Source organism: Chaetodon auriga, chromosome 19 (assembly GCF_051107435.1).
Source record: "Chaetodon auriga isolate fChaAug3 chromosome 19, fChaAug3.hap1, whole genome shotgun sequence".
NCBI lineage: Eukaryota > Metazoa > Chordata > Actinopteri > Chaetodontiformes > Chaetodontidae > Chaetodon > Chaetodon auriga.
Window position 1 is genome coordinate 14,647,501 of NC_135092.1, and position 22,733 is coordinate 14,670,233.

Below are 22,733 nucleotides of genomic sequence, written 5' to 3' on the forward strand. Positions count from 1 at the left end.
CTTTTTCCATGCACCTTTTAGCCCTTACCCTTCTTTATCTGGTCTTCTCCCCCTTCCCCTTCCAAAATAATACAGATAAAGTTAGAAATAGTATCCCAAAGGATAAGGGGATATTCATGTTGTATATAAAAGATGAGAAAGTGGGGTGATAGCAGGGCGGACGTGTAGAATATGACCCACTGATATTATAGCTGTATTCAATCCTCACTTCACTGAAAGTCGTTCATATACAGCTAAAACACACAGGATGATTTATTTGAAATTGCAACGTCTCTCTGTTGTCTGTTCACCTGCAGAGGAGCCGAGCATGTGTTACTACTATGATGGTGATGGGGTATGTGAGGACTTTGAGCGAGAGACTGGCGTCAGAGACTGTGGCCTCTACACCCCCAATGGCTTCCTTGACCAGTGGGCTTCCTCTGTTGAAGTTTCCCATGAGGAGAAGCCCTACTGCTCGGGTGAGGTGGCTGCTGGATACCCTGCTGTTACTAAGGTAAGGCCATGCATGATTTGTCCTGTATACAGTTTGTATGATATGTGATGTATTTTCTGATGTGTTTTTGTGAAGACTATGCTTTCATGTGTGCGATTACTACACGTTATGATCTCTGGCAAAAGAGCCAAACAATTCAATGTGGTTTATCACTTCAGTGTTAACAAGCATTAACATTCTCCATATGAAGACATGATATCAAATCTCATGAAACAGCCAGTCAATCAACTAATTTGGATCACAGTTGGTCATTACAAACAGGCTTTGTTTGGGGTGTGGTCTTTGATTCTTGATGATGTGGTGCTATTTCTTTCTCAACCATAAATCAATTTACACATTGATGATAATGAAGCCTCAGTTTTTGCGAGACACTTGGAAAGCAACTTCTTTTGCTTTTTTGCCAGTTAAGTAATTTCAGAGATTGGCACATTCAATTAGATGTCTCCCAGGGTGGGTGCAGAAGTTTGCTGCTCTCATTAAAGTAATGCTTATTGAAGACGAAAGAAGAAGCCATTGATTCCACTAAGCCCGGTGGAGGCATTGATCTGTTGCTGTCGCAACCCAGAAAGGGACTGATTACCCAAAACATTAGGGTGAGGCATCCGTTCATGTACACACACACACACACACACACACACACAACACTTCGGACGCATAGAAGTGCACTGGACACAATCCTATTTAATCCCCTCTCCCCAATATGGACGGTCAAAGCTAAGGCATGTTGTTAAAGTATACTATCTCCTTTATAGCCCTATTTATTATTTAAATTCATTACTGAACAGTTCCTTACAAGCTTTTGGGATATTTGTTGTTCAAACCAAATGATAAGAAAACATAATATTTTGCTTTGAGTGATATCAATGTATGTTGATAAATGCTCATAATCTTACAAAGGAGAGACTTAGTGTTAAAATTTCTTGGCTTCACACCTCGACATGGACAGCGCTCTTTCTTTAGAGGCATGTGTATGATGTTGGAAGTGTGTGATGTTGGCTGTAGAGCTTGTTCTCACTGCTGATGATGCATTTTACAAGGCCAGTGAACTAGGAGTTCTTGAGCAGCTGTGGTCAGGTGCCTTGCTCAAGAACACTTTGGCAAGGATTTATGAAGAACCAAGGTAGGAGATTAACCGACACCATTTGATGCATTTGATATTTATATGGCACCACTTCTGTCTGAGCGAAAAAGGGAGCATGTTCCAACCAACAACACTGCAGATGGTTTATTCTCTTAGAGGAATGAGACACCAGTGGAACATGTCCATATAGCCATAAAGAAAGGATTTCTGCTGTGAAGGACACATTGTTCGTACAAAAAGCACTTTTACTGTCAGAACATGCTGTTACCCAAGGGTCATGTATGGTGAGATCACCTCATTACAAGGCCACTGACTGTATACTCTATGTGGACACAAGTTCATGTGCTCGTGTGGAAAATACGCAAACATAGGTTAACAAAACACAACCGTCTTGTCACTATCTCTCTCAACCGTCCCACTCTAAATTCTCATGCACTTTGTCATCCATCCACTAAATTGTGAGCTTGCAGGTGCACTGTTACAACTACAATTGTGTCCTCAAAGCCCATTCCTCTCACCGAATATAGTACATGTTCATGTAATCACTGACATTTATTTTGCCACTCCAGTAACATGCACTACAGCAGCATCAAATGCCATCCCTTCAACTCCAACTGAACTTCGATTACACTGTGTCCTTGCAGTTTTGAGCATATGTGCACACAAACAAAAAAAATACACACATACAATGCCCACACGATTGTGCACACTTGTTTGCTCATGGTAGTCCCTCACAAAACAAAGATAACATGAAAAGGCCTCAAACAACCAAGTTGAGATTCTTGTTCAGGCATTGCGCCTAAGCAATTCTGCAGCTGCGTGCATGTGGGGATGGTTACTGTCCTGGTGGCTCATGCCACAGATAAGGTATGTAAGGACTGGATATAGAGATGAAGACCAGGCAGTAGGCTTGCCCTTGTTCATGGCTCCAGTTTAAATGTGGCCACTTTCAAACACATAAAATACCACTATGAAAGGTCGGTAGAAAGTTATTGAAGATGTTACATGTTTTGAAGGAGTTTTTGGTGATGTCTTGCAGCTGGTATTTTAATTGCTGTTTTTGCCAACAATAGGTATTAATGCCAACCAGGAATCAGCCATAGAGTACCCATTGAATAATTTGTCAGACATCTGGATCACATTCCCCCTATAAGGTACTTTGTTCTAGTTTTATCAGTTTGTCGGTGATTGTTTGTATTAGGGGTTTGATATTCCTGGGTGACTATGAAGATTTTTTGGGTGGAAAGGGATGCAAAAGGCGTATAAATATTTGATGTGATAACAATCAAGAGGACGAAAGTCCAAGCCTTAGAGCTGCATAGTTACTTATGATGGTATACTGTTGATTTTTGTCGAGAATTATGTAATTTTTTGGAGAAACATTGCCAAAAGCATTGTGGCTTTGCTCATCCAAACTTGTATTGCCCTTGAGCAATATGGGAGTTGGGAGTTAAAAAGCTTTTGAGGTAATAAATTGCTTGGCAACTTTGAGATGATTGTCATCACTATTAAAAAGGGCGAGGGTTGAGAAATGGTTACTGCTGCTGGGGTGCAGGGCTTATTCTGTATTCAAAGGAGACGACACTGAATACATAACTTCTCGGACTAATGAGTATGAACTCAACTCATGAAGTCAGCTTATTTGCACCCTGTATATGGTACAAACCTCAGCCTTTATGAGAGCTTCCAGCAGCCTGACATTGAGTTGACTCATGTTATGTTGGAACATAGTTGAACATGGGGAAGAGAAGTATGCCTTCGTTCAGTAACAGATGAATGATTGCTGAGAATAAATGTAGTATACCACTGGGGAAGTTTGTAAGGATGTAGACCAGTTTTCAGGAGATTTCTTGAGTCATTTCAAGAAAACTGAATTGTTGGAAGAGCTTGACACCTACTTCTTCAGCAATAGAAATCAGAGAAATGCTATGCTTTCCTTTTGTAGATGGTGAGAAGATCTATTTTGCACTTTCAGAATTTTGTAACATTGCGATGTTAATGACTTTCATACTGCGTCACTGGATGGTGCATTGCCATGGAATTACTTGCTACGTCAAGGCTGTTAGAAAAACTTGCACAATAGTGTCATTTGTATGACGCATTCATGAATAAAGTGAATAAATTGACTCCGCAGGGTAGAAAAGGTTAATTGTACTATGACTCTACTTGATCATTTGAATAATTCCTCTCTCATTCTGCTTGAAGTCACTGAAGTATAAATTCAAGTCATGTTGCGACATAGTCTCTTTTCTCAAAAAACAACTGTTGAGAGCATTGAGTGACCATGCATAAATAAGCTTAAGAGTGACCCTGTCAGAAGCTAAGCGGCTGTTGGAATGGCTCTTGGGCTACATAACATTCACAATGCGGTCAAAGCACACTAATTTTCTCTTTGTAATCCACCAATTCCTTGTATACTAGACTTACAAGTGAAGTTACAAAGACCATGTTACTAAATGAGTACAGCAAGATTCATGTGCATGATAGGATCAATAATAGAGATACAGAGGGGGCAGCTGTCACTTCTTGTTGGGAACTTGGCACATAAAGTAACCCTTTGATCTTAGCCAACCACATGCCAGTGACAATGTCATTACACAGGGCACAAAGCCAAAATTACAGTAAAGTTCTCTGCTGGAGTTAGTGTCTGGTTAACCACTAGCATCCATCCCACAATGTGTGTCATTATTGTCCCTCTAGTGGTTTTGTGCAGAGAAAAAGACGACTGAAGAGACAGAGGCAAACCAAGGCCCCGGAATAGGTTAGAAGTGCAGAAAGAAAACCACCATTAAGTGTCTTGGTAAGGTGTTGGGCCACCACAAGCCACCAGAACAGCCTCAGTGCTCCTTGGCTTCTCCAAATCCTGGATCCCTACTGGAGGGATGAGCATCATTCTCTTAAAAGCATTTCTGAGAGAAACTGAACAATGAAACACAGCCATATTCTATCCAATATTCATTGTACTGAACTTACTTACTCTTACTATTACTTTTGCCATAAGATCAACCCGGGCGATCCGATGCTCCCAATAAAAACAAGTCATTTCGGAAAATGCCCATAAACATAAAATACATGTGTTTAAGTGACAAAGCCTTCCAGTCAGACTTTGACACTGGAGACCGCTGCTCACTTCCCGTTTTTGACCAACAACCAACAAAAGTCTCTTTTAACATGACCACGATCTTTCCTTAACCAGTACCAAGTCTTTTGTGTTCCTAAACCAGATCAAAAAATGGTTTTATTTTTGCCACTAGGATTTGTAATGGTTTTGGAAGGCACGTAAAAATGAATCATTCTGCAGATAGGGGCGTCAGAGCAGAAAACAGTGTATTTTGTTTTTTATTAGGGGGGACTTGTTGCAACGCACATAACCTTAATGTGAAAATTTCCATGTGCCCACTTGTTTTCTGTCTTGTGTTGACGATATATTTTGGATTTCATTCTAAATAACATATTAATTACTGTAAAACTTAATGTTCACAATGCATCACTTCAACTTCAACTGGAGGTAGAGCAATTTAACTGCTTTCCCAAACTGTGCCTTAGTACCATGATGTCAAGCAATAAAAAAGGACTGCCTGTGAAAACGAGGCTAGTTGTAGTTGTTATAGTTTTATCAGCAACCAACAGCTTATTGTCCTTCCTTGTTACAGTAATAGCTCACTTCATCCGTTGCGGTTTCATTTAATCATGTTTCCATGTTCATGGCTCACAGCTCTTTGGTAGAGTTGGGCTACAGATGTGATTCTGATACAGGACAACGCTAAAGTGTAACCAAACTCTGTGTGTTTGTGAGTGTTTTTTGTTCTAAATGAGAGTGTTGTGGGTAGGGGGAACGGGTAGTACATCATTTCCTTCTGATCTAGTAAACAAGTCCTGCATTGGATTTGTGTTTCAGTTCCGTTTGATGTCTAAAGACAGTCTTGATTCTATGTGTGTGTCTGCGTGTGTGTGTCTTTGTGTCTGAGAGAGCGAGAGGCGGGCAGCAGCGATAGGGATCTTTGCGGATGCAAGAAAGCAACAACAGCACAAGAAGGCACTTGAGGAGAAAGAGAGATCGTGTATCTGCACGAAATCTCAAGTGCTATGTACTTGTGTGTATAAGGGGTGTACACAGAAGTATATTTCTACTGTGAAACATAGACACATAGGGATCCAGAGATACACATCCATTAAATGTCATGGTGAATGAAAAGCTCAGTATATAGCATTTGTAGATGAGAGCTGAACTTTTTTTCATAACTTCTGAATCTTCACGCACCAGAGCAAAGCCAAGGAGAAGGATGGGTGAATGCTCTCGCATTCAAACCACTGCTGAGGGAGGGTTCAGCAACATAAGAATAAATGGTGCATAGAGCCATAAATACATACTGCCCTTTTGTTCACAATAGCTCAGTAGCCTGCAGTCTGCCTCTACACAATGTAAATGTATGCTAGATCTTTGGAAGAATGACACACATTCATTTTTGGGTCATAGAGTGTGAATCTGAACACTGACTTGTAGCGTACACTGTTGAGGTGGAAGCTGCAATGGCATAGTAATGTTTCTTGTGCTTGCATGATACAGAAGGGATAGTTCAATGAGGAAATGGCCGGGAGTAAAATCAAGAAAGAGAAAGAATAACATGCAGACTGAGAGAATGGAGGCTGGGATTCGTAAATGGAAATAAATACAAAAGTGCACACAGCAATTGGGTGCTGTAAAAAAAAGCAAAAGTAAATTATATGTAAAGATACCGTACATTATACAGTGGCTGAAATGACATATGAAGTAATGTAAGGAATCAGAAATTCAAATGACAGATGGACCAACAGATGGGGTTAGTGGTTGTAATTGGAGGTAAAACAATCTGGAAATTAGTTTGACCGACAGTCTTACTGCATTCAAAAGAAAATACATCATTGAATAAAAATGATTGTGAAAGTAGAAAATGGTCCAAAACCGCTCTTATTGGCCATTCCCACATTAGAATGTCCTCAAATGAGCAGTTTGATCCAATCAAAATACCATATGGACACCAGAGAATGTATGAAGTTAATAAAGTTGAGACACATTAATGATCACAAAGAAGGTTTAACTGCCAAAAATGTTCTAGCCAGGTTTACTAGTAATATTGTTTTCATTTTTTGAACCTTTCTGTTCCCTCGTTCAGTGTCAGCCCATTACAAAATGTTGCAGAAGACCTCCAATGTGGGGCTACCTGTGAATACAGTAAGGTGGCTTCTGCTTCGCCTTACACACAGGTACACAGTCAGACAGAGACTCACAGGCAAACACACACACACACACACACACACACACACACACACACACACACTCACAGTGCCGACTCCATGCAGGATTATAGGGCAGGTCCATAGGGGACTGAAATGTACTACTGCTGTCTTTGTGGAGCAGAACATAATGTTCCCCCACTACCACACCATGGAATATGGTGAGCCAGCTCAACTTGCTCTAGGGGGATTGGATTGGAGAACTGGCCCTAGCAACTAACCTGTGTGTGTGTGTGTGTGCGTGCGTGCGTGTGTAACCATGTACGTGTGCAGGCCTTGGCGAACATGTGTGCAGATGAGTTTGTGTTAGTGGAGAGTGTGCATGTGTATTCAAACTTTAAGATCAAACAGCAAGCCAGGTGATTTCTCCAGAGAGGGCTGCTGCCCAGGCAATCTCTGACGCAACCCCTGGGCACCCCTGGAGAACACTCCCCTTAATTATACATAAGCAACAGAAGGGATAACATTTTAGTCCTCTCACGCTGCAAGAAATTGCCTATATATAAAGTTAACCCATCTTCAGATGTAAAACAAACACACGTGCACGAGGTCTGAATTAAATAACACCTACCACATTCATCTTTTAGATAAGTAATGCTTCAGAGGGAAAAGAGAGGCACTGTAAAGGAAACAACTCAAAACAAGGAAACAATAACTGGCCCAGTTTTGTCCCAGGTCCCAAAAACTCAGGCAGTGTGTGTTTGTGTACTCAAGTGGGGGATACGTGCATACTGTATATAGGCTACTGCAGAGCGTGCATACACATTTAAACACATTTTCCTCTACATATACATGCAAGCAAACACACAGGCAAAGTCGCACCTACCGTCGCGCAAGCTGAAACACACGTAACATGCCCACAAAAACAAAAGCTCATACAGTAGCTGAGCTGTTGCTTTCAGCAGCACAGCAAGGCCAGCTTCTCTGGCACCATCTCGCTCACCAACATTCCCCCAAACCACACAGCCCTCGTCAGGCACAGTGCCAGTGACATAAGCGTGTGGTAACATTAAAAAGAAACCTCTGGGATGGCGTTCCTTTTTCCCTTTTACTTTTCCCGTTTCAATTATTATTGTGGTTCTGCCATGTGGAAACCTCATTGTGACTGGTATATTTCTTTCATGGCACTGATGACCCCCCATAACATTTTCAGGCTGTTAATACGCAGGGTTTTGGCCTTGTTTTATTGAGCATTGGGGACCACTGACTGAGGGACATTTATACTCTCCGCAGACCCATCTGTTTTCATCTGGCTGGCATTGTACCCTCACCAATCCCTATACATTAGCTTTTGTGGTCCTTGTTCCCTGCCACCCAGTCATGTCTGCCCTGGTGAGACTGGGATAGGTAAACTGCATAATTGCACGCACTCACTAACTTTTACAGCCCCATTCTCAGTAGGCCATGCAAGTGGCCCATCATTAGCCCAGGACCAATGAGACGGTGAGCTTCAGTGGGTATGGGTGGGGCTGGGTGACAGGACATTACCTCACACACCAGGCGCTCACCAGCATTCCAGTAAACCATGGGATAGTGCTTGGAAACTCATACTAGTTTCTCTCTGTTGCTCTTTCTCTCTTTCTCTCCACAAATGCCTCACAGATGCTCAGTCCTGCTTCCCATGCTCGGCCTTCAAATTCGTATATATATGCCTTTGACAAAGAGAGAGGGAGCGATGGAAAAGAAGAAGTACCTTTTAATGGAAATAAACATGCTTTAGGTGGTGCAGCAGCAGGATAAATATTCTTTTCGGAAATTGTCTACTCAATTTGCATGTGTCCAAAATTTCCACAAATCCAGAAAAAACTAGGTCGCCACCTGGCCTTGCAGAGCAGGATGTGAAACAAACAATAAGCTCAGCAGGTATCCTCTCCTATCGACTCCTGGTGCACCAGTGCTCGCACTGAGTCAGTGGATGTTGAAGTTGATGGATCATGCGAAATGAATGAACAGCTTAGTTGTGGTAGTGATAATACGTATTTACTGCTAAACTGAGTGATGGATGAAGGCAAAAGGAATGCACATGTGACATGCTGAGACTTAAGATGATGGGGTTGGAATCATTTTGGGAAACAGGAACTTGTAAATTGGTGTAGAAAAGGGGGACTGTGGGAAAGTCGGTTGACAAAGATAAATTCTAACAGTCCTAACAACAGAAGTGCTCTTACAGGCCAATCCACTGATAATATCTACCAGCTATTGTTTTCTTTCTTTTTTTTTTTTACATTCTTCCATATGTTAGATAGCATGTGAGACATTATGCTGTCATGATGGCGTCCTCATGTCTGTCTACATGTGTAGATGTTCTCATGATCACCACTTCACATCTCAATGAGACATAACCAAAGCCTCATACTTGCATAGTTTCTGATTCATGCTGAGTACCTATAGATGACAAGACTGAGTTCATATATTTGTACCGTAAGTGATTTGTCAACACACTGACTCAGGAATATTTGCTAGTTAATGCATTACAGTAACTAGTTTAATTATTGACCCAAATAGGTGTGGCATGCCTTTGTAATGAGAGGGCATGCCAGTCTGAAAAATGGCATCTTTTCTTTGTGTTCTACATAAAGACACCGGAGTACAGTGTGTCAGAAAAGTCCTGAGTTGAGCTATGATCTTCCTCAAGCTCCGCCGTCTTCCTCTGGTCTTTGTAGGATGCAGGGAGGACCTTTGTGTGGCCTCCTAAATGTCTGAGGGCCTCAATAATCTTCCAAGAACATATGGCCCATGTTTGCGTGTGTCTGTTCACTTTATCAATTTGAGTCCAAGACAGGACATTTTGACAATCTGGAGGCTTCAACATCAGTATTCGAGCCAACGTGGGTGTAGTGTATGTTTGTATTCGAGCCTGTGTATGTGTTTGTGCATGGATGTGTGCAATGTGCAGGCATCGCTCCGCAGAGGTGATCTAACTTCGCCTTGGCGCCAAATCTCCATCACAAGGGGAAAGGCTGCGGTTGAGGTACATTATGCTTATTAGAGCCATTATTATTGTCATTACTCTGTCTTTACTTACAGCGCCACTCTCTGTTCCCCCCTCTCCAAGTTTATGTTTTCCTTTATCCACTTAATGAAGGTTTTTACAGTACAGACATATTTTCAGGGTAATGAGGCTGACAGTTGCACTCTCTCTCTCTCTCTCCTCACCTTTATCTCCTTTGGTTTCCCCTTGGCTCAAGACACTTAGCTCTCCTTTTATCTGAAGTGGTGATTTACAAACACCAGTTTGTGTCTACAGACCAGGGATTGGCTGTTGTCTGCCAGTCTGACTAGCCAGCTGGTACAAATTAAGACCATGTGTGTAGCTGTGTGCGATTTTGTGTGTGTGTGTGTGTGTGTATTTTTGGGTTAAGAAGTTGAACTCATCTGTTGCTGTTACTGTTTTCCAAAGAAGGCGAGAAGTTGTTTTGTTCCAAATAGACATCTCAGCGTTTAACTTATTTACCTGGAATTTGGTTATGGTTATGTCCTTGTTACGAATCAGTTCAAGGGAGTCATGCATTTGGGAATGAGTGGGGTATTAGAGGCTATCAGAAGTAATAATTTAACAGTAATGTCTTCCACTTAGGGGCAAATCCCTTTAAAATAGGTATTACACACCATGGGCTTCACAACATTAGCTTTTCCTGTCATTTGTAACAGTTTTAATCATCCAGTTTTACCTCACAATCAACAGATCTGTCATATCTTCCCCTTACTTTTTCCAACTGGGAGACTTCTTTTGACTGTCTTTTGTCAACAGTTCCTGCTGTGACATTGTAGTTGTAATCAAGCAATCCATTTGAAGGTCGGCTGGCAGGTGGCATATTTTATAAGCATAGCAGCTTGAATGGGGGCAAACAAAAACAGGTCTTAGTTTAGATGCATATGCACTGTTTCTTTACTTAATTTCCATATTTTGTTTTTTCCCTTTCCAGTATGATTCATTTAAACCCAGAGTCTGCATGAGTGGCAATTTAATGTGCATGTTTTCTTTTGAGGGTTTGTGTCTTAGTGTTGTTTATGACCTCTGCCTCGCTCCACTGTCGGGGCTGTTAATATTGTTTTTATTCAGTGCTTTTGGAAACACAGAGATAAGGTATTTATGATCATGATTATGTTGGTGTTGCATCACATATGTATAAACACAAGCACATGCGAACGTTTTGTTGTCTTCCTTATCATTGTAAATCTTTGTGTGCACAATAGGGGAGGCTCTGAAACCACATCTTTCAAAAATACAGTAAATAATGTATTTGACACCCTTGACTTCTTCCTCCAAATGTTTTTCAGTGATTTAATATTCCTAATATTAGGGGCGGGCTGATTCATCAGGGCTTGCAGTGTGTCCACGATAGAGGAAATCGCATCTGTTTTATATTTGATCTCATTGGATTCAGCTGATGTATTAGCCATAAAAGTTTATTTTAAAAATCGTACTGTGTCTGAGACAGATTATAAAAAGGGGGCGGAAAAAAGGCACGCCAAAGACACAGAGCGAGGCTGACTTTATTTTTCAATAACAGGTACATTCTCTGTAGTAGAATAAGTTCTGGAGTAATAGTGGACTGTTTTGTGCAGATGTTACTGTAATGATGCTCATGCTGCTGCCTCAGTCGCAAAATTTGTTGCAGTAGTTTTTGTATATTGATAATTGGAGCCATATGTTGAATACTTACAAATTCTGTGTAAAATTATCAGGTTATGTTACTTAATCTACGCTAAAGTGAGTGCTATAAATGCCTCTGGGCTCCCATCCCTGTCTGCTCAGTGCATTAATCAATGCACATGCTTTTTACCATCCCTGGGGACTTACTGTTGAGAATGCATTTACCTCAGTCCTTAATTAACACCTGATCATAGTACAAATGAGACACAGGATTTTTTATCCATGATCTCCAGCAGTCTGAATTTTGTTTTCAACTGGAGATGAGCTTGCCACTTCCTAATTTAAAGAACTGGCTGGATATGTACCAGGATTTCTACACATTTCCTCAGAACACCAAGTGCTATCAATCTATGCTAATATTTGACATCTAAAATATATTAGGATGTTCTTTAACATTTATAATTTATGTTCCACAATGAAAGCCTTTACTGAGGTTGTAGATTAGTAAGCATACCCTTTCAAAGTCCAGTCAGAGTAGCTTCTTCAATATCTCAACAAAACCAACCACAATAAGGGGGAAAAAAAAGCCTTTCAGAAGTTTGTTTGCCTGAACATAAAGGAAAGTGAATGAACCTGATTACAAAGTCCTAATCTTAGTGGTGTGTCCAAAGGTTAAACATCTGATTGTACTGTGGTGTTCTTGAGGAAAGTTTTGGTTGGAATTTTCTGTGCAAAAGCAAATGTAGAAGAAGGAGCTTTACTGAAGTTCTGATAAAGATGTTTAATAAGTTTAACATTGTTACCAAGGTTCAATGTTTGAGAGCATTGACCCGAGCCTGCAGATTAATGTTGACAACCAAGATAGAAATGTGTTGGATAGCATATAGCCAAAAGTGACAAACGTGGGTGCCTAGGTTGCCATATTTGTAGCCACATTTGTTGATTTTATTTCAAAAGGGAAAAAGTTTGCACATTTCAAAATGGACTTCAACAGCAGTATAAAAAGCTGTTGTCAAGACAGAACTGGCATGAAAGGAGAGAAAAGTGGTTTGCTTACAGACTGCGACATTGTGCTTTTATAGAATCAGAAGATTATAAGATGAGAGGGGCAGCACTGTTTTTGGTTCCTGGATGCCGACCATATTGTGTGAAACATCCACCGTCAACAGTTTCTGGGCGCATTCTTGACCGAAAAGTGGCAGTGTGGTTTATCAACACTTATGTTTTAGATTGAGCTTCAATAAGGAGATACTAAAACTGAGAAGATGTGCAGAGTTTAAATGTTTCACAGAAAATAAAATTTGACAGCAGTGGCACCATGGTGCAGTGTTTGGCTCTGCTGACTCACAGCAAGAAGGTCTTGGGCTGCAGTTGAGAGCTTGCTGGCTGGGGCCTCAGGACTTTGTATGTTCTTTCAGTGCTTGTTTGCAGAGCGTTCCATTTTCTAAGGCATGCAGGTTAGACTAATCTGGGACTCTAATTTGCCCAAAGGTATGAAGGTGAGTGAGAGTGATTGTCTCTGTGTTAGCCCTGTGAAACGACAGGCAACGCACTCAGCCTCTCACCCAGGACAGGCCCAGCCCTTTGCGACCCTGACAAGGATAAGTAGGTATTGATGAATGGATGAATGGATAAAATTCTAATGTGTGAAGCTAAAGTAGCCTCGCTAGGTAGAGCACTGAAGCGTCACAACCCTTACCTACTTAATGACTAAATCACATGAATGAAATATCTATTTAGAGTGCTTTGACTCTTGCCATTGCATTCGGAGGAGGTTAGAGGAAGTGTAATGAGCCACAGGAGACTTGTGAATTGCATCCTACTGATGTGATGCTTTATGGGGGGGTGTTTGCTTGAGTGCCGGGCCTTTGGCTCGTCAAGCAGTGTTTGTATGTATTCAACGGTGGGTTGTTAGAAAAATCAGGAGATGAGGAGGACAAGATGAGGAGGAGCGCGGAGTGCATGTGGGAAAAGCTTTTTGTTACCTGCCCTATCAGAAAAAGGGCAGCGAGGGAAACCAGCTCCTCTTGACTACTGTCCCTTTAAATCATATGGTTAGTTAAGTCATACAGCCATGGAGAGTTGCTCAGAGTGTTGTGGGGTTTTTGTGGGTCAAGCCCAGACCAAAATTGGAATTGGGCTGGGAGGCAGTGTTGGAGCCCTTCACTTGCCAGAGTAAAATAACTCTTCAGTTTAGTTAATGTATTTATTTCATTAACATTGAGCAAGTGTTTTCTGATGAATACAAAATGAAGATCCACACCGCTGCACTCAAGTCTCATGGCGACTGATCTCAGGTGTTTGTCACCTGCATGTCTCATTTTTGCCAGTTCAGCTCTGAGCAGAAAGGTCACGTCAACAGATCCAGGGGACAGATGTATAGACAGATAGCTGGTCTGGCCAGTTTTCCACGGTGGCAGGATCTTACAGAAGCCTCTCTAGCAAAACTCTCATGTTACTGGTGTCTCATTTCACTAGCTCAGGGCAGCGGGCGAAACTCACCGTCCTTGGGTATGTGCCCTCTCTCCCCTCTGTCTGTGTTATCTATTGCTCAACAGTCTTTTAGCGATGTGTCCATCTATCACTTTTTCTGTCTGTCTGCCCCTTTTCCTTCTTGTTAATCATGACTGTTCGCATCATCTCAGACCTGTTTTTCCTCCACGTCCTTTCTGTCAAGGGTCCTCACCACACCTTGATGAACATCATCCTGGCGTAGCTAATGAGGTGATAATGTGTGGGACACAAATCCTAAAGGGGGTCCTTTGATCTTTTGTATGTCAGCAAAGCCACAGTAATGAGGTGACTTTGTCATCGTAGAATTTACGATAACTGGATACTAGCAACTGAATTCCTGGTGCTTTTAAAGCTCTGCCCTTACATAAATGCTGCTTGTGACAGGATGACGGAGTGGTAAAGTGAAAGGTCGAACCAATCACCATACCTGTTTTGGCTTGAGTATTCTATGTACGTGCACAGAGGAGGCTTAGCAGAGCAGTTGCCAAAAACTGTAAAAAGTCTCAGCTGCTTTTTTAAATGCTGTTTTGTTAAATTTCCCACCATTTCCCTGTTAGAACAGGCCAGACCCAGTTCTCAATGATCATTTTCTTTTGATACAATTAGCAGTAAGTTTTAGTCTAGCTATCTGTTTTTTGCATTTTGTCGTCAGTTTTGTTTTCATTGTCATCCCTGTCATAAAGACATAATTTAGTTTCCCTGTTACCAGATAGACACATTTTAATTATCATTAGGAGATTTGCTGAATATCCATGCAGCAGGTGATTATGGCTTGAGAGAAACTCCCATGTATGCTAAATGTGGTGCAGCTGAGTGCTACAGGCTAATTCAGGTGCTGCATGGAATCATAAAAACTCTCTGAGGGCTTCTAGTGGACAGGTGTGGCATGACAGCGTTTAAAAAGAAGAAAAGCACACAGACTCGTTTGAGGGAGAATCAGAGGTAGTGGAGAGGGATATTGGGCGTGCAATGCATGACAAGGTGCCGGGTTTGTTGACAAGACACAAACAAACAGTGCTGCAAAGAATGGACGTCAGCTGCACGTCAGCCCAGGCAGCAGACAAACAGCTGACAGTTGTGGAAAAACAGGGGTCACAGCCTTTGAGGAAAAGTCAGGGACCAAACTGAAGCTTTTTCCACTAGGTGTAAAATGAAAGTTATCAAGCTTCTCAGCTGATACTTGTTTCCTTTTCATGTTATTGCTCATTTAACTACTACACACTTTTTCCCAACTTTGAGGTCTGGTGCATTGTGATGAGAAACAAGTTGAGTAAATGAGCAAACTTTTCAGATATAACTGACAACAGCAACCAATGTCATGGTACTGAAGCACTCTGGTAACATTACTCAGGATCGCCATGAGCGTGATCCATGTCTTTCTTGTTAGCAGGTGTTATCTATGCAGTGTACAACTTGTATCAGGCTAGGCTGCACCATGTTATTGACTGAAAGGAGGAAACCCCCGTAAACACTGTGGGGAAACAGGAATTCCGTGTTTACCGTTCAAAAAAGCAAAAACAAAAGAAACCACCCTCCAAAAAAAGGAGAAACAAACAAGAAAACCCCAAAAGATCAAAGAGAGATTTCAGAATTTTATTTTTTGAACGAAATCTGTTTCTTATTTTATCTTACATTTATTTCATCTTCTTTACATGTATTGCATAACAAAATCAGAATCAGGTTTATTTTTGCCAAGTTTCCACAAGAAAAACAAGGAATTTGGACCTACAGAATGAGAAGATAGCAGACTTTATTCAGAAGGATTCATACAAAATTACCCAGTTTCTTTCTTTTTCTCTTATGTTTCACTAGACGTGTCAGTCCAAGGTGTTCGACCTCTCAGATGGAGTGTCCCAGTATGCATGGTTCCCCTGCCGTGACGCCCATAAGTCAACTTGGGGATACCCTAACTATTGGCTCAAGGTAAGACCTATTTGAGAGGACTAATGCACATGGTTTTATGATGACTAAAAGATATCACTCAGAAATATAATAATGCTTTTTACATTGGTGTATGTCTGTTTCTATAGCTACTGTTTTTGCTTTTGTTAATCGGCTTACATGATTAATGATCTGCTAGTTTTCTCGTCATTCTATAGGAAGCCTGATTTTACTGGCAGTTCATAGTTTTGTATATTAAAAGCAATGCCCAACAGCAATACTGTGCAAGTGACAATATAATAAGATAACGAATGAGACAAGATTGCGGAAATTCAACTCCGACGCCGCCATCGGAGAAGAGCCAGTAGATTCCAGTCACTGAAAATTTGCACTTGACTTTAAACTTTTCGTTTTCCTTCATTCAGGCCTACTTTTCTCATCCTATGGTGGCAGCAGCAGTGATTATCCATCTCGCTGCTGATGGGACCACCTACATCGACCAGACTCAGTGTAACATCACTGTTCAGCTGGTGGACACTAAGGAGGGCATCCACAGTCTAGGTGAGAACTGTCTTGTGCTTTTAAATTGCAACCCACTTGATTCACCTTCGGTGTAAGATCACCAAGTAGGAGGCTGAGCTAAAGTAGCTTTACCTACTGTAACTAACTAAAGTTGAACGGACATTATACAGAGCCAAACCCCCTGAAACACATCACTCTCCATCTGTGCATCACTCTTTCAACACCAGCACACAATTTAGCCTTTTCTTCCTCTCTCTGCTTCCATCCCCCTACCTTCCCCACCTCAATCTCGATGCACCTGGTTTTATCTTTGTCTCTTTTCCATCCCAAAACATCTTCTCCACAGGTGAGTGGCGTCTCAGCTGCCGCACCAACCCTTTGGTGATCCCAGTGAGCCACGACCTGTCAGTGGCCTTCTACCACACCAAGGCGATCCTGGTCATGTTTGCCTCTCACCTTGTGGCCATCTCCGGCGTAGGCCTGCGCTCCTTCCAGTCCTTTGACCCCATCACGATAAGTGGTTGCCAGAGCAATGAGATCTACAATCCCACGGGCCAGAGGTGAGGCCGGGAAATAGGGAAACGGAAGACTGGTGAACATGAGGTCTACATATGCTACACACACACTTCAAAACCAAAGACATGCATATGAAATCCTAAGATTATGTGCAACTTCACAGCCACAGGCACACACGCACACACACAACTTGCACAGTCTTTCCCCTTAAAGTTACAGGAAATTTGATTTGGATTCATGGTTGTTTCATTCAAGTATTTATATAGGTGTGCGTATGATGCAGTTAAAAACCACCACAGTGTATTCTGACTCTTCTCATGGAGTTTGATATATGATTGTTGATGCTATGGCCAGTTCTGCTAGTTTCTTTAGGGATTTATAGTCAAACAACAATCAACATGGAATTAAAAAAGAAATTGAGAACTGAATAAGTTAATTAGTAAGTGTAATCGGGAAATAAAAACGCCTTCTCTACCACCTGGACAGAGGACAGGCTTCACATACACACAAAATGCTACTCAAGGATACCATTCATGCACAAGGAGAGCAGAGAAGAGATGCTGAGAGCTGTGTTTGTGTGTATGTAAGCCAGAGCGAGGGAGAGGCATGCGTTAATTAATGTTGCCAACAAGCTGTTTAATGTTTGACGTCTGTCCAAAGCTACAGCTATAACAATAAAACTTTGTAGGTAACAAATCTAATATCAATGGAAATTTACAATTAATTTGGACCTGTTGCTGAGCTCCACAAATTTCCAACAACAGAGCCGCCGTGCTGCCTCCAGCACTGAATCTTGTTTACCACCCCAGTTTGTTTTGTGTTGAGTGCGGCTGAAGTGCACACTGCATACAAATATTCTTTTCTTTCCAAAGTCCAGCCAAAGTGGACATGTTTCTCCTGTAATAGGTTTTGCATTGTTCGGCACTACATTGAGGCTGTCAGTTGCCATTTCTTCAACACTAACTAGTTAATTAAATAAATGACCTGTCAATCAGGCATCAGAGGTGCTGCCCAGGGCAGAGCAGTATTCCATATTTGGACATTTTTCTGTGTGTGACGAAATGATTTGTAACAGCTGGAAACCCAGATACTGAACCAGGAAATAAAAGATGATCCAATTTAAGTAAGAAGCCCATGACAGTTACTGAAAACATTTCTAAGAGCGGTTGGCAAGACCGCCAAAAAACAATTAACACCTATTTAGCTGCAAATTTACATTTTTTGTGTCTCCAGTACCTTTAATTTTAACCATATGATGTCAAGTCATTCTTCACTCCTCGCAAACATAGCTAAACCAGACCGCACTTGCACATGGAGTCACAATTTACCAATTTCCACACCACTGTCATGCATGAGACAATTCATACTGATGATGGTCCCACAACCCTTTCAACAAGAAATGCACTAATAAACACCACAATACACAAAGAATGGATGGTCGGGGGGTCTGTGCAGAGAGATAGAGCTGTTTGTGGCTTTTGTTGTGTGCCAGTGAGACATCCAAGAGCACCTAAATAGATTAAAACTGCTGTGTATCTGCATCAGCCAGGAAATTGTCTGTTACCGCACACACACAGACTAGTTGCTTTCTCCCAGAGCTCTCACTGACTTTCCTTTCTTTCATATTCTCTCCACTTCATCGAATTTCCAACGGCTCTTGAAAACTAATGTTTTTATGATGGCAAGTCAACCAGACGAGTTTTGACTTGAACACGCCACAAACCAAATATTATAACATCGTACTGTGATTGGTTGTTATTTACCGGTTTGTCCTTGCAACATCAGTAGAGAATCCTGCCTCGGTCTCTTTGTCTTTTTGTGCCATTGATCTGTTTCTTCTCTTTAATTGACTCTGATTCGTCATCTGCATTCTGTTGTCTATACCCCACTTTCCAAATTTCTGGTCTCTCCTCTCCATTTTTACCTCACTCTTCACCTTCTCCGTATTCCCATTCCCCCTCCCTGCATTTCCATGTCTCCCCACCTCCTCCTTTTCATCATACGTTATCCCATCTTCTCATCCTTCACCTTCACCTCATCCTCCTTTCCCTCTAACTGTTTGCCATCTCCTTCTCCTTAATTCTCCCCTTTCTGTGCCTCCTGCTCCCGCTTTCACTCTCTCATTCTCCTGGGCTGAGCAGCACATTTCCCGTAATACTTATGCCTCCACAAAACACCACATCCCTTTTTCCCTGAGTTGTTAACAACAGGAGCTATTAACATGACTCAGTTTTATGTTCCATGCTTGTCCGCAAATGCATGCACATGTATGTTTTCCCTTTTCTCTCAGTTTTTCGCACCATTTTCTTTCTCACATTAAGGTTTTTTTTCTCAGTTTCTATGCTCGTCACCACTTTTTTTGTTCTGTTCTCTCTTCTCTATTCAATTCTACTTTTTGTTGTACATACTACTCTATTGTGCTGTATACTGTACTTGCAGGGGAGAAGGATAGTTTTCCAGGTAGTTAATTGTAATTTATGTCAGAAATTCCAGAATGACTAGCAGAAAACCACAAAGGGATTTTGTTCTAAGCCAAAGTGTCCACAGGAGGCTTCTAGGGTTCCCCAGTTTGTCCTCAAAAAGCCTGGACATAAGAGACTGCAACTCTTGTGCTTTATAAACCTCAGCAACGAACACAAACACCTTTACCTGCTCAGGCTTAGCATCTTTTCAACAGTTTTACTAAGAGCTCATTTGGTTTTACTTTTACTTTCTTTTAATACCAAGTTTTTATGAGGGTTCTAGTGGGAGGGACAGTGAGGCGGGAACATGCAGGATGTAAGGAATAATATACTTCAGATGCAGAGAACGTTTGCATCTTTAATAATTTGAGGGAAAAAGCATAGAAAAGTCAAAGATGATGCCTATGGCAGAAGCGGGAAAACGAATGGATGAAAAGAGCAAAATATTCCAATCTTGCAGGAGAGAGTTTAACAATGTTTCTCCAGACCTGTATTTTCTTACATCCTCTCTCTCTCTCTCGCTCTCTCCCCGTCACCTTAATAAGGGAACCCTATACTGTCGAATGTGGGCTGTTGTAAAAAAGGTGCCTTGGGCATCCAAGCATTCCAGCAGCATTAAAAGCCTTCTTCATCAGGCTACCAACACAGAGCTGTGACCAAACTCTGCCATTGTAGCCGACACGTAATATATCGTGCCGTTCTTAATTCACAAAGTACACTCTGGCGTGTGTGTGCGCACACAGACGCCCCTTTCATGCGCATAACAAATATGGCAATCTTTTCTCCATGTGGTTTATTGATTTGATATGTTAAGCAGTCATTGATGGATGGATGTGGTTGAGTCAGTGCATAGCTTTTCTGTTTGTGAGCAAATGTGCCACAGAGTGTCTGCAGCGTTATATTATACATTAAATTTATGTTGGTTGTAACTTTGAATGTGATTTTTAGTTTCTTTCTCTCTCTCTCTCCCTCTCTCACTCTTTTACCAACAACCCCCCCCCACACACACACACACACGCTCACTCGTAGTTGTGTACATTATTCGTGCGAAGCCATTGACTGCCAGGAACCCTTAATCCGCAATGCAGAGCTCAAGTGCAGTAGCCCTGGCCGCCACTTCTACAACGGAGACCGCTGCACCATCTCCTGCAACTCTGGATACGTCCTGCAAATCCACCAGGATGATGACATCATCAAGAGCCAGGTAAACACACACTGCTGCACACATGTTTCAACACACACAGGCAGTCGGAGAGCTCGGTGCACAGAGAGGCTGACGGATGCATAAATGTACACATGCAAACACTTATGTGCAAAAGCATCTCTACAGCATATGGGAACATGCGTGCAAACATGAATTTGTGAATGCACACATGAAGATGCACTGATGCAAACTCAAGTACACGAATGGCCATAAGAGAGAACACGCTTTTCTCTCTGCTCCCCTCTCTATCTCTGCATTTATTTTGTCACCTGCAAAAACTAGGCTTGGCACGGCAAGCCTCCAGGGAGAATGACATCATGAACATCCAGGTAGATGAGTGCTGCACTGAGGAGTGGAGACGCCCCAGTCTCCTCCTCCTGCTGGTTTGACACACATATATGTACAAAGACACACACACACACACACAGATATACACGCATGCACGCACGCACACACTACACTTTCTCTGTACAAGCGCAGACATAATAGTGTTTAGTCTCTTGCTGAGCACGCTGCACCATCACCTCAAACAGTCACTTTGTATTGCTACTCCACCGGGACGATGACATCATCGCATAGTGTCTGCTCCCTCTCCCTCGCTCGCTCCATCCCTGCTCATTTTTGCACACATTGAAGTCTCTGTTAAAGGGCAGAGATTTGCTACCGCTCTCACACAGCAGCGCACATTAAATGCTTCCATGTAGATACTGATACACATACAGTAAAGTGCAGACAATCTCCTGTATAAACAGAACACAGATTTGGACAGATACAGCATACACACGGATGCATGCTCGCTACAAGTAAACAAACAAACAGGGTAGTTGACACAGCATCGTAAACCTTTTGGATTGAGGCCAAGCTGCTGTAAAGGCCATATAAACACTTTATCCTTCTCCACGGCTCTGTAAAGCAGTCTGCAAGACAATCTATTAATGCTCCCTCAGAGAGATGGGAGGTTCAGAGAACAAGGTAAATTTTGTTTTTATGTGTATTTCAGTCTGGAACTGTATGTGTGGGTGTGTATGGCTGTATGGCAGTAACGGGCAGGAGCATTTTCGAAAAAGAGACAGAGAAGAGTTTTACAGAGTAAAGGAGATGGGGAAATAATTACTTTTTTTTTTTTCTTCTTGGTCAGGATTCTGACGTTAGCAATGTGTTCTCTATCCCATCTTTCACATGGCTGTTGCTGGGATCTGTAACTCTTCATAAATGGAGCGTTTCTAGAACCGCAAAGTCATTCAGCTGTCCTTCTGTCTCCCACTGAATGGCCTTATTCACACATGTGCGCACTGTATGCTGTTCTCTGCACAGAGAAATAAGTTCAAGCATGTGTTTACATGCACGGAAGCAGAATTACATCCACATCCATATGTGCTGTATGTACAAACACGATCAGAATTGTTCTCCATTGAGTCGGCACAGACTGCTAATTGCATTAGATTTTGATTGACAGGGCACTATGTGGCTATTCATCAATGTCAATTCATTTAGTGATAAATTATGCTTTTCAGAGAGGGAGAGGCAGGAAAGTACAGATTACGTGGGGGACAGGAGAGAATGGAAAGGAAAGTAGGGCTGTGCCAAATATAATTTTTTTGGACTTGGAAGGTTTGCCACAAATGATGACTGACAGTTCAAAGGTATTTAGAGGACCTGGTATTTATGAATAACTTTTGGCATCCATTCACTCCTCTAAAAGACATCTGGTCTGTTTTGTTGGTTTGATAGCAAATTAGCATTTTGCAGTTAATTTTGATAGATAATGCTCTGCAGAATAGGTTATATGTCTTGAAAAATCCAGACTGTGTAATTTTCGTCATTAGATAGTGAGATATTTAATGTTTATAGTGGCTGTAAAATCCCCCGTGTGCTTTTTGACCTAAACTGTACGAAACATCATGTAGTGCTCATTTTGTAAAGATACTAGATTGGAGCATTTGAAATGCAAAAATAACACATTTCTTGGTACAGTATTATGGGCTGTGTCATTCTAACCTCATACTTTGGGTGTTGTTCAGCAGGAGCGACAGAAATCCACGTGCCAAAGTCCTCTCCTGAAGTTGTGAAATCATTTTAAGCTCAGCCATGTAATGTCAGCAAGGACAAGTAAAACATTGTGCTCGGCTGGTAAAAAAAAACCACTGATGCTGCAAACTGGATGTGCAGATGAATGATGTTTATAATTA

General features: G+C 41.7%; 1 protein-coding gene across 1 annotated transcript in view; it reads left to right on the forward strand.

Annotated features, from left to right (window-relative positions):
- Positions 1-22,733, forward strand: part of pappaa (pregnancy-associated plasma protein A, pappalysin 1a) — an 86,030-nt gene that overhangs the window by 36,929 nt on the left and 26,368 nt on the right. Inside the window, exons 10-14 of the mRNA XM_076758736.1 lie at positions 297-493; positions 15,772-15,882; positions 16,266-16,401; positions 16,709-16,922; positions 20,370-20,544. Of these exons, the coding sequence (XP_076614851.1) occupies positions 297-493; positions 15,772-15,882; positions 16,266-16,401; positions 16,709-16,922; positions 20,370-20,544 (833 nt within the window). The remainder of the gene's footprint in view (positions 1-296; positions 494-15,771; positions 15,883-16,265; positions 16,402-16,708; positions 16,923-20,369; positions 20,545-22,733) is intronic.